The sequence below is a fragment of the Nomia melanderi genome, chromosome 6, assembly GCF_051020985.1.
Source record: "Nomia melanderi isolate GNS246 chromosome 6, iyNomMela1, whole genome shotgun sequence".
Classification (NCBI taxonomy): domain Eukaryota; kingdom Metazoa; phylum Arthropoda; class Insecta; order Hymenoptera; family Halictidae; genus Nomia; species Nomia melanderi.
Genome location: NC_135004.1, coordinates 337,258 through 355,002, shown reverse-complemented (window position 1 = coordinate 355,002; position 17,745 = coordinate 337,258). Strand labels below are relative to the sequence as shown.

The window sequence follows — 17,745 nt, the reverse complement described above, 5'->3', positions numbered from 1 at the left end:
AAAGTCCTGGATGTACAGAACAATAGCCTTGACGAATATGTCAAAATCAAGATCGTACGAGGGTTACTCTTTTTGTGAATGAGTACGAAAACTCTCTATTCCCGGGCATATTCGAATGTCGGTGTTGTAAATAATTACCAAAAATACCTATTATTCAATAAATATAAAATACTTGTTCTTTATTTGTTCACTTCATTACAAAGATCGTACTGTATAGAACTTCAAACATCCAACGGTTTGTCCGGTTTCTCTTTCGTTGCTGTCGCCATCTTGGATTTCCGTCTGGTGATGTAAGTCTCGATGCACCACGTAATTGTAGTGAAAAACGTTAGGATATTTAGAAAGTGTAGCATAATCGTGTAATTCGATGTAATGTCTCTAATACAACCGATAACAGGACCCAATAATAACGCGACTATGCCACTGGTTAACAGTTGTATACCGGTTGCACCAGGTAGCCTTGATAAAGGGACGTGGCTCGGGATCACGAGGGCCATGAAAATCGTACGTAAACCTTTACCAACGCCCACCAAAACTGAGATCGCTAATGAAACTCCAAAATGTTGCACGTGAGCTAATACTGAAAACAGAAAAAAATTAATTTATGATATATTGGGTAGCTAAATAAATAAGTTTGATTGCAAGTAACGATATATTAGGTGATTTTATAAGTAATTTTAGTTTTGAATGAACTTTTTAATAGAAAATCGCAGATCTTTTTCGAAAATTCGATTAAAAAATGAATTGAAAAATAGGAAAATGTAATATCCAATGATGATCAAAACGTTGTTGATTTAAAAAAAAAACTAGAATATTAATTTTTTACACTTGGAGTTAGTATAAAAAAGATCACATTGTTTATAGGGTGACCTGATGTTTCAATTTTGCGGATTTAATTGTAACTTATTGCAAATGGGCATAACTATGATGAATAAGAAGCAATTTCTAGTCAATTAAAAAATTCAGTGTTGTTATTTCATTGCTGTACAAAGATAATAACGCAGAACTGTATTATTATCACCTTTCCAATTTTAATTAGCTGCGTTGTGTTAAACAAAAATCGTCGATTGCACGTCGATTTTACTCTCAGATTTTTAGATTTTATCGTTTTTACGATAGACGACTCAACAGTGGGTCAAATCAATTCGTCACAGATAACACATTACTATATCAAACAACTTTGTCAACGAAGACTGCGGATCTTTATACAAATACAAATTTTTAACAATATAATTAGAAAAATAGAATAACAATTTTCTATGGTATACAATAGAAACACAATAGAAAATTGTTATTCTCAGCAAACATGATGAAGAACAGTACACTTTGAGTATTTTATATATTTTTTTTATAATAAATAAAGGAACAATGCAGAAAAATTTAAGTTCCCAGTCTAACTGATTTGGAAACAAAATTATTTTTCATCCTTCAATTTTAAAAAATATTATTTTGAACTTCAACATTTTTAATTATCATTAATACTCAACACCAACAATTATCTAACGTCCTCCGCTCCCGGTTTATACTTCAATTGTATTAATTTGTTTCTCTATTTCATTATTTTATTTATTACAATTGGAATGCTATGTATATAAAAGAAACAATAGAAATGGAAACCAATATTACACGTTAGTAATACGTGTGATTAAGAGCACAGTAGATGATAATTTACAGTAAGCATAAAAAGTTGACCATAAAATGACTCAGTGCAAGATTATCATAGATAACAACGTGCTTAAATATCAATGAAGATGAATTGAACAAATTTGTATTTCAACGCCGTTTTATCGACGCGCTCTAAGCAATTTGTACTTTACTATGAAAGTCATTGTAAACGTACAATAGATAAAATGAACGTTACTACAAACAACCTTTATTTTTTTAAACAACCTAGCTAAGAAATTTTCAAGTCACGGTGATTCATTTCTGTCGGCATTTATGTCAGAGCTGATTAGATCATCGAAAATGATAAGTAGTGCTATCTTACTCGTAGATGAAAAGATTATCAAAATCATATAAGCACGCAATTCAGTGTGAGTCATTTCTGATATACGCACTATTCGAATATAAATTGTTCTCCTGCATATTACGCTTAAGAAATATTTTAAAAAGTATTTATGATAATAATTTAAATTCGATCATTCTGTATAGATAAATGTATCGAACATTAACTTTCTACTCTCAACCATTATTTTTTACAATTAGCTCTATTGCAGCTATCTTAGTTACACATTTGGAACGATATTGAAAAAAGGGAAATACAATTAATAGTAACAATTTTCTTATATTTCTTTCAAATTGAAAAACACTTTTGACGCTTGTAAACATTATTTGGTAAATGTTTATGTCAATTTTGATTGATGCAATTATATGGATATGCATGTATCCCAATTGTCTATTTTTAAACATCTAATTTCCAAGATGGAGACGACCGAATATCAATTTTTCTAGAAATAAAACAATAATCTGTAGATATAACAAATGTGGGTAAACCTATTGTTAAAAAAATGAGAACGCGATTAATACGAAAGAGGTTCAATAAATGTAATGGTACTAGTCAAATGAGAAGTTCATTACAATGAGCATATGCAGTCACATTTGTATGTACTTAAGCTATTCATTAGCCAAATTAGTTAACTCCTCAACAAAAAGTACAGAAAACACATGCTGAAATATCTATGCAGATATCTACATTGATTTTGAAAAATTCATATTGTAAATATTGAAAAATCAAGTAAACATTGTAGAATGTATTTTACTTTATTATTACAGGTACCTTAATGAAATAAACATGTAAACTGCATTTACGTATTACATTATTTTAATAATACATCTTAGAAGGAATCTTTATTATTGCAATTTTTGCAAAAAAATTTTTATTATTTCCTAGTATTCAATCCGAGCACAAAGAAATTTACTTTAAATAAAATTTTGAAAAATTTAAAGAATGAAGTTTTGATTGATGATAATGATTCATATTTCATAACCGTTTATATTTTCAAATTCCATGATCAGTTTTATTTATGTTTAATTCTATACTTCATAACTGTAAGGTCAAGGGAAAGTTTGTAAACCAGTTAACTGCGTTTGACGAGTATACAAGTCATCTTAAAGCTTGAAATGATACTAAGTCTTTCAACGATGAATTCTTTATTTTTTCAGATAAACATGTAATCCTTCTCTGTTTTGCTTTGGTTTTTCATTAAAATATACCCTAGGTGCATTCGTCCTGGGTTTGACGAGTACACACTTCATTTGTTCATTTGATTGCGCGCAAAACGAGAAATTTTTTAAACTAAATTCTATAGTTAACAGGTTGAGAGGTAAGTGCCTTTTATTGATCAAAGTACTTACTGAAATTTATGTTTTCCTTACCTATACGACCGAGTGCCATTTGGCATATGCCAACGAGGAAGAAAGTCCTGTTGCTCCAGCCAATGAAATCGGCTATAAAGGGAATCGTTAATCGGGTAAGAACGTCAACACCAGCGAGGATCGACATGAATGTAGCAACCTGGATTTTCGTGAACCCGTATTCGCTTAAAATAAACGGTGTCAGCAGCGAGAAATTTATTTCCGTGAAACTGGCAAGAGTGACGCCAACCATCAAATTCACGTAAATGGGATCACGAAGGAGATCCAAGTCGAAAAATATGATCACAGTTTCCCACCATGTTTTCCGTTTCTCTTCAACTGATTCCTAAAACCCAAAAGCACACAGCAATTATTTCATATATATTTACATTGAACCAACAACCATTTTGTTTCTGCAGTGAACCAAACATAGGTAAATACATTAATTACACTATTCAACACTATTTTTGTTTTATGATAGCTACTAGGTGATCCTTATAGAACTTCTTCCCTAAATAGGAATCCGAAAACCAACTTGCTGGGTCACCCTCAGTATTTGAAAAACACGAGTTTTTCTAAAAACGACTGAATTTAAAAAAAAAAACTAATGTTACATGAAAATTGAAAACGATAAGCAGTTAGAATTTGTTGTAAAAGATAGAGGAGAGTTGCTCGAATACGTAGCTATAAAAATGTTGAATATTTCGTATCATTAAATGCGTATAAACGATGATCAAATTTTTAATATATATATATATATATTATGATACGAAATATTCAACATTTTTATAGCTACGTATTCGAGCAACTCTCCTCTATCTTTTACAACAAATTCTAACTGCTTATCGTTTTCAATTTTCACGTAACATTTGTTTCTTTAAAAAATTCAGTCGTTTTTAGAAAAACTCGTGTTTTTCGAAAACTGAGGGTGACCCAGCAAGTTGGTTTTCAGATTTGTATTTAGGGCAACAAGTTCTATAAGAATCACCTAGTAGCTATCACAAAACACGAAAAAAGCTGAAATTTGTTAGACCGTGTTATTGGTAAACTATGAATTTTGTACCACCTGTACATTAAATTAGAATACAATAAATAAAACATGCAAGACAATTTAATCACAGTAATTTATTTTCTTATACTCTTTGCATTTCGTTTCATCCCTTCATTTCTTAACTTAATACGTATGGTATCCCATAACTGGTGGTACCAGCGAGTAAGAGATTTTACATGAAAAACTAAATCGAAAATGTAAGATACAAGTTTTTCATATGAAACTTTGTTTTCGAGAAAAATAAGGTTGAAAATTTGTCACGTGCGTGCACTTGATCCAATTTCAATTCTACCGATTTCACTATCTTAATCTGGACACTCTATATATAGGCTGAGCTATTTAACTTGACTATTTAAAATATTTGTTACTTTTAATTATAACGATTAATTTTTGTTCTAATCTTCCTTATAATAATTCGTGATAATGAGTTCAAGTATTAGATGTTCCTTTATTTGGATAGATAATACGAACAAGATTAGGTATGTTAAGAAAATTATTACTCACTAGACAATTTGAAGTGTAACATAGTACTTACTTGATTTAATAATTGATCGGATTCTACTTCCTCAGGTATGACTGTAGTTTCTTCCGCTATTCGATTGCTGTGTAGATCTTTAAGATTATCGGCTTTGTCGCTAAATTCATTCATAATAACGCGCGGTGGTACAGATGATTGATACCCGGAAGTTCTTCTTCGATAAGTCTCAGTTTCACTAAGTTGTCTGCGAAAATTACAAATAACATATACACTAACTTATCTTTTATGGCATCTCAAAGAGAACTGAATCGTTACTACATTCGTTTCAGTTTTTATAACTATAAAAACACCGCGAAATTTAAGGTGAATCGGATATTTCTCATTTTTCAAATTTTTACTTATAAAACGAAGACTTTTAAGCCTTTTTAAATTTTTGTATACTGATATTGAAGCTGAATGTGTATTAATAACAAATTTATGAAAAGAAAGTTAATTCTATGTTTTAACTATCAGTTTTTCGCTGTTAAATCTGAACTGATCCAATTCGCCTCGGCCTACCCTATATTAAAGCGGGACAATACGTTTTGAATACTACTGTATGGTTTATTTTTTCATAAAGATCTCTCAGACGAAAGTTCTAAATGTAATTGAAATCAGTTACAAATAGAATTATTTTCAAATATTTTTCACAAATTAAATGAGCGCGGTGTATACAAATTTCGGAAATAAGAAACAAAATGGTTTTCATGACAATTCTTAATAATGTAATATAATAAATTAATAATTTAATAAATTAAAATTGCGTCATGAATAAACAATTTTATTCTTTGTCTTAGTTATTAACTCAGCTATTATTATCTTTAGAAACCTAACATTATTCTTTATATAGGAACCTTCGCAGATAAATAAAATTATTGGTTACATTATACATGCTCTTAGTGTTTACTAATATTTATCTATAATAACATCTAATATTTAATAATTATTATTACCGTTATAGTATTTAATATTTATTTAACATTTACCTAGTAACATTTTTCATCGACGACCCTCTACTAAAACTGGATTGTCTACTTATTAATGATGTCCTCCGACTGGGAATTCTAGAAACATCTTCCTTCTTTGATACTCTTGATGCAATTGATGCAGTTGAAGTATTTTTTCTAGAAAACCTATATTGTTTTTTCGTTTTAACTTTTTATTAGAATATTACTACATGAAATCGCATTTTGTTACATTCATGCCTAGCATTCTTTAAAAAATTTGATTTGCCTAACCATACAGCTATTTATAAACAGGTACAAAGAACACTACTAAAAACAGTCTTACAATAATACTTTGACAAAGTAACAACTTAAATCTAGTTTTTCGCTTCGTAACGATATAATGAGTTTTATATCTAAATATAGTTTTGCTCCTTAACCGTTTGTTTACCAGCGATTTTAAAAAAAACACGGTCGAAAAAAGCCGATCAGCGCAATAGCGCTTTCTGAATGGGATGCGAAAAGATCCAAGCGGCGCGATTGCGCTCCTTTTATTTCATGTCGAGAAAAGAATATTATATAAAGAATGCATATATAATTCTTCCTGAATAAATAATAGGACAATATTTAGTTGAAGTATCATTTACAGCAAAAATAACTTATCCACAATCTTTAGGCGCATACGATTCATAATTTTATTTATTTTTATTTTATTTTATTTCTCTGAAAAGTTGAGCGCGTTTCGCCAGATTGTGAGTACGCTGTCTGTTCGTATCGTTTAAATGCGCTGGGTTTTTTCGACCTGAAATCTGAAGAGCGCAAAATTGGCGCGTGGAACTCAAACGGTTAAGCTTTTATGGTTCTCATCGAGGTACATATATGGATCTATCACAGGTAAAAAAAATTACAAAAAAACCGTTCCACAGGTTGACGCCAGTGATATTTTTAGTGGTTAACTGGGATGCCAATATTGTTTTTGGAATATTTTTTATTCGAAACATTTAATTTTAAGAATGATTAATTATTGTTTTTTAGTATTAAAGAAACATGCTCCGATCGCAATGAGCGGCATTGATCACAGAAACTATTGGGGGTTATTCGGCGCTAGCGAAAGGTACCGAAATATTCCAATCGAAGTGAGTAGCAGTAAACCTGTTAACAATATCTTACAAGAAAAGATATCGAACCCGGAAATTCAAAAAATTATGAATCTTCGTGTATAAGTAGAGTAAGTTAAGACTAATACATTGCAACTTTTTTCGTGTCGAATTTTACTTTAAGAAGGTGAAACCGCCTCCTGAAAATAATGCAAATCTTTGTTTCACGTTTATAAAATTGTAAAATAAGATTTTTCAAAAAGTTATGTTATTTTCAAAATTCTGAAAATTTTCATTTTACCATTTTATAAACGTGAAAGAACATTACTTGTTTTGTTTCAACTTTGTTTCGATATCTCTTACTGTTCTCAAGATAATCCTCGGGGAGGAAAAATTTGCACTTTTTTCAAGGGGTGGTTTCACCCCTTCAAAGTGAAATTCAGCATAAAAAAAATTACAATGTATTAGGCTTAACTTAGTCCACTTACAAACAAAGTTTCATAATTTGTAGAATTTCCGGGTTCGATACCTTCCTTTCTTAGTAATTCATATCTACCATCCATCATTAGCTCGTGACATCATGAGTATATCAGGACCCATTACGTCTATACCGGAAGCACCATCTTCTTCATCGTCATAATACAAATACTGACTTCCGAATTTCTCCGTCGCCAGGCTTAAGGCACCATAACTGTATCGCCTACTTTCAGAAACGTTTGCTAAAGCTTTAGCTTCATAGGTATTTTGTTTATTTTGATCTGGTGGCTCTGTATTCACCTGGAAAAGTTACAGTTACTATAGACAAATAAGTTTTATAATATACAGTGTTTTTCCTTTGTATATTAAAAATAGTATACAATATTTCGTAAATATAGTATAATATATAAATAGTAAATATAGATAAAAATGAAAGAGAATGCAGCAGAACATATCAAAATTTTATATTTACAATTTCTTTCCAGAAATAATTTTTAGAAGAAATGATATTTTCTTGGATAGTATTATAGAAAAGTGGTTGTCAAAACGACTTTGGCAATAGAAAATTTTGATAACATTGGTAAACACAATTTTAGTAGCATTTACTAGCATAATAATAAAATAACTTAACAATAACAAATAATATTATTTTATAAAAAAATTTACTTTGAAATTTATCAGAAAGCCACCACCTATAAACAAGATGATTATTAAAACGCTGTGGTATTTCCAACAGACGTTTTAGGTGATTAAAATAACTGCTCCATTCTCTATCTCTTATTGTTTATAGCAAAATTATACCTTTACGTATGTTGACGAGTCTTTACACTCCAAGTCACCATTATTACTTAACTGATTTGTATTTCGTTTCTTTTTAATATGTCGGGACACCGGTTGCAGCAAAAGAGTACATGCGACTGCGTTAAATGTAAGACCACCAATAATAAGGGTAGTGCCTTCGACGTCATATTTAGGCATCAATAATGTAATTATCTAAAAATTAAGAAGATCTTTAAATATTTCCTTTGGATTTGTATTCTCTTATACAGTGAACTTTGGATAATTGCAACGTCGTCATTCCCATCACAACCCTTCTCAGATTCCTTTCGACACACCATGACGCCCGACGACCGGCCGTAACTGAATGATGCAACATGATCTAAATTATTGTCGAATTCGACGATTTTAACGTCTTGTTCTTCCCTATTCGCAGTCATTTTCTATCTCCGAAACTTCAATCACTTATTATGAAAGTACAGTGCGTTACTGACGTGAGCCAAACCGGCCTGTGACTTAAAAGTGAAGGGGAGTAAGAGGAGACGTCCACTCGTGGCGCTCAGCCCGATAGTAATGGCGGAATTAGTTTCAGCATTACTGGCCGAGCCGCGAGTTAAGGTAGAGCGTGTTGCTGAATCCCCTAGACCCTCTTCTCTTTTGAGTAAGTAATTATGATCGCAATTCTATCGTCTTTGATGTCATTTCAATCAGAAAAACATAGGAAACATGACGGTGACAGTTACATTCATCAAAAATCAAAAATTAAAAAGTTTGATTTTTAAATTAAGTTTGATTTTCGACTCTCAATCTTTCTTTTTCCTTCATTCGCGTTGTTCTTTTCTATGTGCTTTATGCTAAAATCTTAGTTTCTTGGGGTTGAATCGACTCTACCTTTTTGTTTCGCGGCGCGACTTCTAGAAAGCATCTCAATACTCTCAATGCTTTGCAGCTCATTGAGATAAATCAAACATTGAGATTTCCAATTTTCAGTGTGACGGAGTGCAGCCTGAACTGGAAATTTCCTGCATCTCTAGTAGCCCGAAGAACAAAACCCTTTCTTTGTAACATACAAAAAATCGGCTACTATTTGCATTATCTTTCAAACATTATATTCGTTTATGTTTAAAACGGGCGCGACAAAATGATAGGACATCTTGAAGAAAAATAATAATTTAATGTAAAAACAAGAATTTTATACGAATTTTAATAATGTGTACATTTCCCTTTTCTTTCTATGACTGCTAATAGTCTTTTCGGTAGGCTTTTGTATAACTTTTTTTGGAAATTTTTTTAGAAATTGAATTCCACCCTTCCTCTATAGCAATTTTTAATTCTTGTAGGGAATTAGATTGTTTGGCACCGCGATATACAGTGACTCACGAAAGTATTTGAACACTTACCATGAAATACTTTATTAACTATAATAAGTATATTATACAACTCCTACTGAAATATTATAAACATTGTAAGAAGGTATGACTCTCTAGATGATATAGGTAAAGTTTGAAGAAACTCGAAAGATATATACAATAGTTATAAATTATTCCTTATATATACCAAATATTTGCAAATATCACTGAATTTCAGAAACACGGAAAATCCGGTAGTGTCCTATCATTTTGTCGCGGAGTGCAGTCTTAAATATCGCTTACAAGCAGTCACGAGTCTAACGAGCAGTCTCATACAGTCTCAAACAGTCTTACACAAGCAAACTCTCGCATCCTCAACCAACTCAATACTTGCTCAATACTTGCAATACTAAACACAACTCAATATCTGTAATTCGACTCAATAACAGTATCGATAATAATTGAAATACAGATTTACGATCTCCGTTGATCCGGACCCATTTGTTCAACGTACAACACTCTTCATAATTGCAACATTCGGGTTGCGATGGGTGTTGCAATTATTCATTGTTCACTGTATCTATGTTTTTGTCTTATATTTTTTAAACATTCATTTATATTTATTCGGTATGTATCGTTGAATGCCAATATTTCGACTTATTAATTATTCTTATTTGATGTACAATAACCTGCGGTAGTATAATAGGACCCAGTCCCGTACAGGTCCAACTGAAACCCGTTGCTACTCTCCTTTTCTGTTTAAAGTAAGTGTTTAAAGCTAATGCATTCGATGACAATGTTATACCGACTCCGATACCTGAAATTTAAAGACATACAATATATGTTCTATTAGAATTTCATAAAAATGAAGGAAAACATTTATACGAAGTAGAATAATCGTAACATTACCATATAAAACGGAAAAGAAAACTATGAGCCCGGCGAAAGTTTTCATAGTTGACAATATTGTAACCGACGTAGCGCAGATAAGAGCACCCACGAAGGCTACCTGTCTGAAACTAAACTTCCTAAACAGTGGGCCATTTATTAATCCTGGAACATTAAAACATCTGGTTAAAATAGCATTTATATTATTTTATGTATTTTATTTGTTTATTTATTTATTTATTTATTTATTTATTGTTTTGAATAAAAGATAATAAAATAATGTGTTTCAAAATAAGTCAAGGGAAAACTGGTGTAACAATATATTATATCATTTCATTTATAATATACTAGAGAATTATTTTTTGCAAGAAATGTTTGCATAGTTTTTATAGGAACGATACTATCCTATAGGGTACATTGAAGCAAATCGGATCACAGGATGAATCGAAATAAGAATCCACATTTGTTATATCACAAATTATATTTTCCATTCTTTGTTTCTTATTTAAAAAGAAACTTTAAAAGTTATTTTCATTTTTACTAATAATGCTTAAGTAGTTTTTTCCTTTACTATAAAACAGAATATGATATAATATACCTCGATCTAACTTATGATCGAATTTTAAATTCTTTTTCATTTTTTGTAATTAACGTTGAGTTAGCTTTATTTCTTTTTTGTCTAACAAAATATTATTCGATTTACATCAGTTCATTCTATTGTACCTAACAATGTTCGTCGCATCTCGTACTACCTGTATTCCCTCAATATTACCTAACAAACGACTTAACCGTTTGCTTTACTAAAGACACACGTCCATTTGAAAGTAAAACTATCGCGAGTTACTCTTGACAGCAACTTTTGTATCTAAATACCGCGTTGAAAGCGACTATCCGAGAACATTGTCAGTTTGTCAAGCTCATCGTCACTATCAGGGCAGTGTCCACTTACAATAAATGCTTTCGACAGCAATTCGCCATAGTTTTACTCTGAAATACTCAACTAGACCTAAGATATAGATGCACTAGCTAGAAACTTGCAACATCTTTTCTAACAGGGACTGTTATGACTAGATAACAAACTTTGATGCAAATTCAAATTTTTGAAAATATAATTTCAAAAATAGAATTAGGATAGAAAATGGTTGTTCTCATTGAATGGGACATTTCTAAATTCTTATGCCCCTGCATCATCTCTCTCGAAGGACGCTTCAGTCCACTGTCCGCACCACCGAAAAGGGTGCCATAAAAAGTCTACGCGGGAGACGGCAACTAGCCCTGGTGTTTTGGAGACAACGCATAGGTTTTTCCCGGAGCCGCGGAAGGAATAACGGAATCGGCCTGCCGAGAGAAATCGGTCGATTTTCCAAAAAACGGCAGCATTCTAGTTGCAGTCCTCGCGCGGGACACTTCGCGATTTTACACTCGTACCAGCGTCATAAGAGCGGAGTTATTCGTAGCGTTTAAAATATAATGCTACAAATGTTATAAGAAGCAGCACACTTTGGATATTTCATATATGTGGGATGAGTGGTTCGTTATGCGTGCGTGCGGGCGACCGATATGTTTCGGAAAACTCGAGTGCCTGGAGAAGCGCGAAAGAAAGCGTGCGTGCGTGCGGCCGGTACCATTTCGCGTCTGGACAGCACCGAGATGTTTGGGAAGTAGAGTGACTGCGTTTAGAAAATCTTGAGTGACTGAAAGAATGCGACAAAGTGTGCTTCGAACGGAGCGACTGGATCGGATTGTAAGAAAAGCGTGTACGTGACCGCGTGAATTTTAGCTATGAACGAAAGGTGCGAGCGAGGAGGGTACAGGTGGAAGAAAGAAAAAATGTATGGGGTGTGCTTTAGCACTATTCCTACCACGACCGGTCTTTAGTACAACTTATATTTTTTAATATAGAATAAAGATACTAGCCAATTTGACAGTATAAAAATATAGTTTCTTTTATTCAGAAGTATATAATGTCTTACGTTTCGTTGGGTCGACGCTTGGTCGCGACTCGAATGTTTTCGCGATTTTCCGTTGACCGCACGTGTGATGCCCGCCAAATTAATGCACCTGGATCCGTCGGTGGAGCAGTGGTTGCGTTTTGGCGATACGTTTGTGTTCGGAACGAATGATTTGAATGGGCGACTTTACCCTTAAACGTTTCGGTAGCGAGATTTTTGTGAACGAGTGTTTCGAGCGAGTGTTCGAATCCGGAACGATGATTCGAGTGTGTTCGGTAGTACGTTTTGTTTGCGATGCCGGGCCCCGGATTAACTGTCCCGGACGCTCTATCGTGTTTTCGCCCGTGTCATAAACTAGACCCGTGTAGCGACGTGCCGCGGTCCTCGGTGTTTGAACCGGCCCTTGTTTCGCGACGGAACATAATGTACATTTCCTTCGTTTTCACCGCATTTTTTACAAATAGGCTTCTCGATTGTACATTTTCCACATACGTACTGTTTACATTTTAGACAGATTTTGTTAGTCTTATTGTCTTTGCAATATCTTATCTGGCATGTTTTCCATTCACGTGAACCTGTACTTGTATTTATAACGGGTGTTGGTTGATCTTCTTTGCCTAGCTATAGCACTTTTTGATATTCGATGGCAAGTTCTTCTGCCAGTCGAAATAAAAATTCTTGTCTCGAAATTCCTTCTCCCGTGGTTTCTTTATATAGAACCCATGCATTTATCCCGACTAAATTTAGCATATTGGAAAATACCTGTAAAGGACATCTCCGACATTTAGATTTTACCGATTTTACCGAGGCCGATAGGCGAGCGAGAACTGTAAACACTTGCAAGTGCCGTAAAGCAGTCCCTGGAAGGCACTTTTCGGCTAAAATCATATCACAACTGAATTACCTTTCGTTTGTAACGACTTTATAGTTTCCGAATTGAGTCTTTGAGAGTATACTATTACAAAAAGATATAAATCGTTCTACCGGTCAAATGACCGGTCGTGGTAGGTAAGACAGACTACAAATTTTTCTCAGAAAACAAACAATAAAAAAAGAAGTAAATATTGAGAAATGTATTATACGTATATTTGAGGAAAAGTCGTGAAGTTTAAAGGCGAATCAATTACGTTGCATACAAGAAATTCTAATCGAAATTTTAAAAACGGTCATTTGACCGGTCGTGGTAGGAACAGTATTAAAAGCAAGTGGGAATGTGTGGGCGAGAGACTTTTGTGCGAGACTTTGAGGACGGACTTCTGTGTGCGATCAGCGAACGAGCGGTTGAGTGCGCGTTTGGGGAGAGAATCAAGAGCAAGCGTGTAGATATCAGTCATAATACATTTAATATTATAATCAGCGAAAGTGTTAATAGAAAGTCAATGTCCCCGTTGCCCAAAGACTGATCCCTACAAATTTGGGAACTCGTTCGGGATAAATGGTATCCTCTGCATGTATTTATTTCATATATTTAGATTTTATAAATTAGTAACAATACATAATGAGTACAATGCAATCGGATATCAAGTGTGCCTCGATATCGCAAAAGGTCATCAGTGTGTTTTTTCATCGGAGAATCAAACAGCCGACCAAGCACCAGTATCTGTCTAGGCTGAGGCCGAGACATCTCATCTCATTTCCCACCCTGACCTCGAGGTCGTTCAGAACTAGAAGAGAGAGCCCTGACCCCGAGACTACTTATAAAATAAACCATAAAAGCCTCCATACATGTTGAAACATGCGGTAGGTAATTCGGCATCGTTAAATCGATGGGGTTGAGTCTTTTTCACTTTTTATTTGAATGCAGCATGTATCATGAAACTTTGAAAGACTCAAACTCATCGCTGTAAAGGCCCCCATACACGTTGAAACCTGCGGCGATGCAGGCATCGCTACAACTGATGGGTTTGAGTCTTCTAAAGTTTCATGATACATGTTGCGCTCAAACAAAAAATGAAAAAGGCTCAAACCCATCGCTAACGATGCCTGCATTGCCGCATGTTTCAGCGTGTATGGGAGCCTTAAGATCTTGATCTTGTCCGATGACACTAATAACCTCAACATCTGTACATATTCTCCACACTGATTTCTATAAAATAGTTGGTCCTAGGACTGTTAACCTTTTAATGAGAAATGACAGTTTAATTCGTCATTCTAGTTATTTTCTATGGTACGATAATGCTTCAAAGCAAGTTAAAATATCAACACCAACCAACACCACCCTTGATTATTTAAAAATCTTCTAAATAATGATATTTGATTATTTGAAGGAATTTCTATATTTTAAATAATGCTACCTAACGCGGCGGTATTCACCAAGACAAACGTGCAATAATAATAACGCAATTCAATTAAATAATTCGATATTATATTTTTCTCATTTTATGTATATTGCTGAGAAATAAATGGAAGCATTAATGTTCAAAATAATTTCGAAAATAAACATGTTGATGGTTCCAGCAATTATGAAATAAGATCTAAACCTATTTTGACAGGTATGATAACTCTAGTGGTAATAGCAGGGAACTTCCTTTCACAGGATACTTCGAGATTCTATATTCAAACTGTGATATAAAATAGTGGATTAAATTAGTTCTATAAACTATAAATTATGGTGCTGTATAAATCATCAGACAAAATAAAAATTTATATTTTAATATATATAATCAATAGAGAAACAATAATTTTATGTAATTTATTGTCATCTTTTTTATTTTAATACCGTGATATTTTTTATAATATTATTTATCAAATTTCATATTATTGTAATTGTTTATGACCAAGAGAAAATGCCATTTACCATTAAATTGTTTATAACATTTCCCTTGTTGTCCGATTTTCCCTACATTCGAGGATTTACAATCTACATTGACCAAATAATGGTAATTGTTGCACATGTAAATATGTACAGCCATTTTCTGATGTAACGCAGTTACCATTAATGCCAGTGAAATAATGGTTAATGAATAAGTCCGTGATAAAACAAAATTATTGGCAGCAGATTGAGATAAGGCTGTGCTCCCTTTTTGAAGCGTTCGACGCGACGTTTTATCAGTTCGTATCACACAGTTACATCTGGCGATAATAGACACTGTCATAAATGTACATAGCGCAAGTGAAAAAAGAAGTAAAGCTGCATATAACGGACAAATGGAAGAACGACTTACCTATGCAAGAAGTTACAGCGTAATTTATATTTATTATCGTTGTCGTTTGAGACGTACTGATACCCAACTCCGCGAGTTTATCTCTGAATACTAATCCAAAGGATTGTAACATTGATAATATACAAAACTGAAAAAAGGTGTAAACATTGAAACACGTTTGTTACAACGATAATAATGCAACTATTTTAAACGAAGTATTTAAAAATACTAAAATATTTGTTTCCAAATAGAACTGTCTATTTCTATCTTTTTTCTATGTACTAATTTTGAAAGAATTCGAATTGAATGTCATTCTAAAGGACTAAATTTTGTATTACTGTTTAAAGTAATTATTTTGTGCTTTGTTAAAAAAAAATTGAAAATCAAAAACGCATCAAATGTTCCAATGTTTAAATTCCAAAACTTTTGATAGACACCTATAAATAGTATAAAAATACTATACAAATTTTTAGATATTCTATGTTCTCAAAGTGTCCATATAAAATAAATTTCATTCAACTGAAAGAGAAAAAAATATTTTTAATTGTGTAATTAGCTTGATTTTACGTTAAAAAGTGTTTGTTAAATCATTTTAAATAGGAAATTTTCTAAATGAATAAATATATTATTAAAGTGCCAAGAAATTTGTGTCATACCAAAATCGATCTGGTTCAAGCGTCTAAATAAAGAAATATTTTAAAGAAAATATTAAACGTAAGCTATGAAAATGTCATCTGTATATAAAGTATTATACATCTATAAAATGGTAGATAATCTCGTTAAAAGTTCTTTAAACTTACATTTGAAAATCCAGCGGCTAATACAATGATCCAACCCCAACCGCCATCAGGCGGGTCAAAATTTTCGCTCGAACTTTGTTCACTTTCCTTTTTCTCCTTTGCTTGTACCTCATTCTCATTAATTTTTATTTCGTTTTGCTTGACTGACATGATCGAATCTCATTGACTGAAATTTTAGATCGTCGTGTGACTTTGTACCGGAACACCACTTAACGCGATTAATCCTTCAAGATATCGAACTGTGAGAAAGAAACACTATGACTCACATAAAAAATATGATATTATAATTATCTCGGTTCTAATCAACAACCGTTGCTCTTCCCATCTTATGTAAACAAAAAGACTTTCAACGTAGCATGAACATTTTTAAGTTTCTTAGTGCTATTTAGAACCACAACAACTATCTGTCGCATCCTCGCTTAACAAACACACTATCTGATCGCTATTATTTTCGTCGCATAAGTTACACACTCGAAGTAATTACTTCACTTGCCGAAGTCTTATACGAAAACATAGCAAGACGACGATAATAATATTTACATATAAACTTTCATTTTAGAAAGCCGTCAACTTTCGCTGGAAATAGCTGGAGTAATTACGACGCGATCCGTTGCACTAGGACAATAGTTCACGGGTTTCCTCGAAATGAGTGAAACGGGAAACAGGTAAGAACGTCCGAAAACTCCGAAAATGTTTGTAGTCAGCCGCACCGTTGGCGTTTACCGCGCGAAGAGATACACTGGCGTAACCACTAGGTTTCGATGTGTATTATATACACCTTGGATATGAACGGACTGGCACTCAGTGGTATCTCGGATTAACGGAGTTTGGCAACATTCCTTCATCGTCTCATGATTGTATATTACACACGTTGTATTATTCAACGAACCACATTAATGCAAAATCTTGACTATATATAGTCAAGTGATGAATGTATAAAAGAAATCATTGTTTAAAAACTGTACACAACAAATAACTTACAACTGTGAAATGTAACATTTCGCGCAATAGAAAATGAGAATATGTAACGGTCATATACTGATTCCGATCTTTTCTTTATTCGAACACTTTAATTGTAACTGATTTGACACTTATTAGTAAGGAAACAGATTAGTTTAGTCTGTATTGCATAGCATGTTTTCTGTGTAGAATATGCAGTACACACAAATTTTGTAACATTGAAACATTGATAACTACGCGAGAGTTCCTCTGTTCCGTTTGCGATTATATGCGTTTGGTGTGTTCATATTAATGAAGTGTATGGAATCAGTGGAATATATAAATAATAATCTATAAAATACATGTTTAGCGTCTTTTTCGAAAAAACTTGTTCACTTCACAGTTTTCATAATTAACAAAGATTAGGGACAGAATCCCTAGTCGGTTCTTGGAAAAA

General features: G+C 33.0%; 1 protein-coding gene across 2 annotated transcripts; it reads right to left on the bottom strand.

The window, feature by feature from the left end:
* Positions 1-81: 81 nt before the first annotated feature.
* On the bottom strand, positions 82-17,524 carry LOC116432331 (uncharacterized). 2 transcript variants are annotated; one of them, XM_031989003.2, is made up of 11 exons: positions 16,616-17,524; positions 16,350-16,515; positions 15,571-15,697; positions 10,476-10,619; positions 10,256-10,383; positions 8,242-8,433; positions 7,520-7,740; positions 5,909-6,055; positions 4,941-5,127; positions 3,376-3,700; positions 82-580 (listed from the first exon to the last, which is right to left on the bottom strand). In XM_031989003.2, the coding sequence occupies exons 2-11, from the start codon at positions 16,497-16,499 to the stop codon at positions 222-224; spliced, it is 1,980 nt and encodes a 659-aa protein (XP_031844863.1). In that variant the 5' UTR covers positions 16,500-16,515; positions 16,616-17,524; the 3' UTR covers positions 82-221. The 2 variants fall into 2 exon arrangements, with proteins under 2 accessions (XP_031844863.1, XP_031844862.1); XM_031989002.2 differs by having other exon boundaries at positions 83-580; positions 16,350-17,511.
* Between the last annotated feature and the right edge of the window lie 221 nt (positions 17,525-17,745).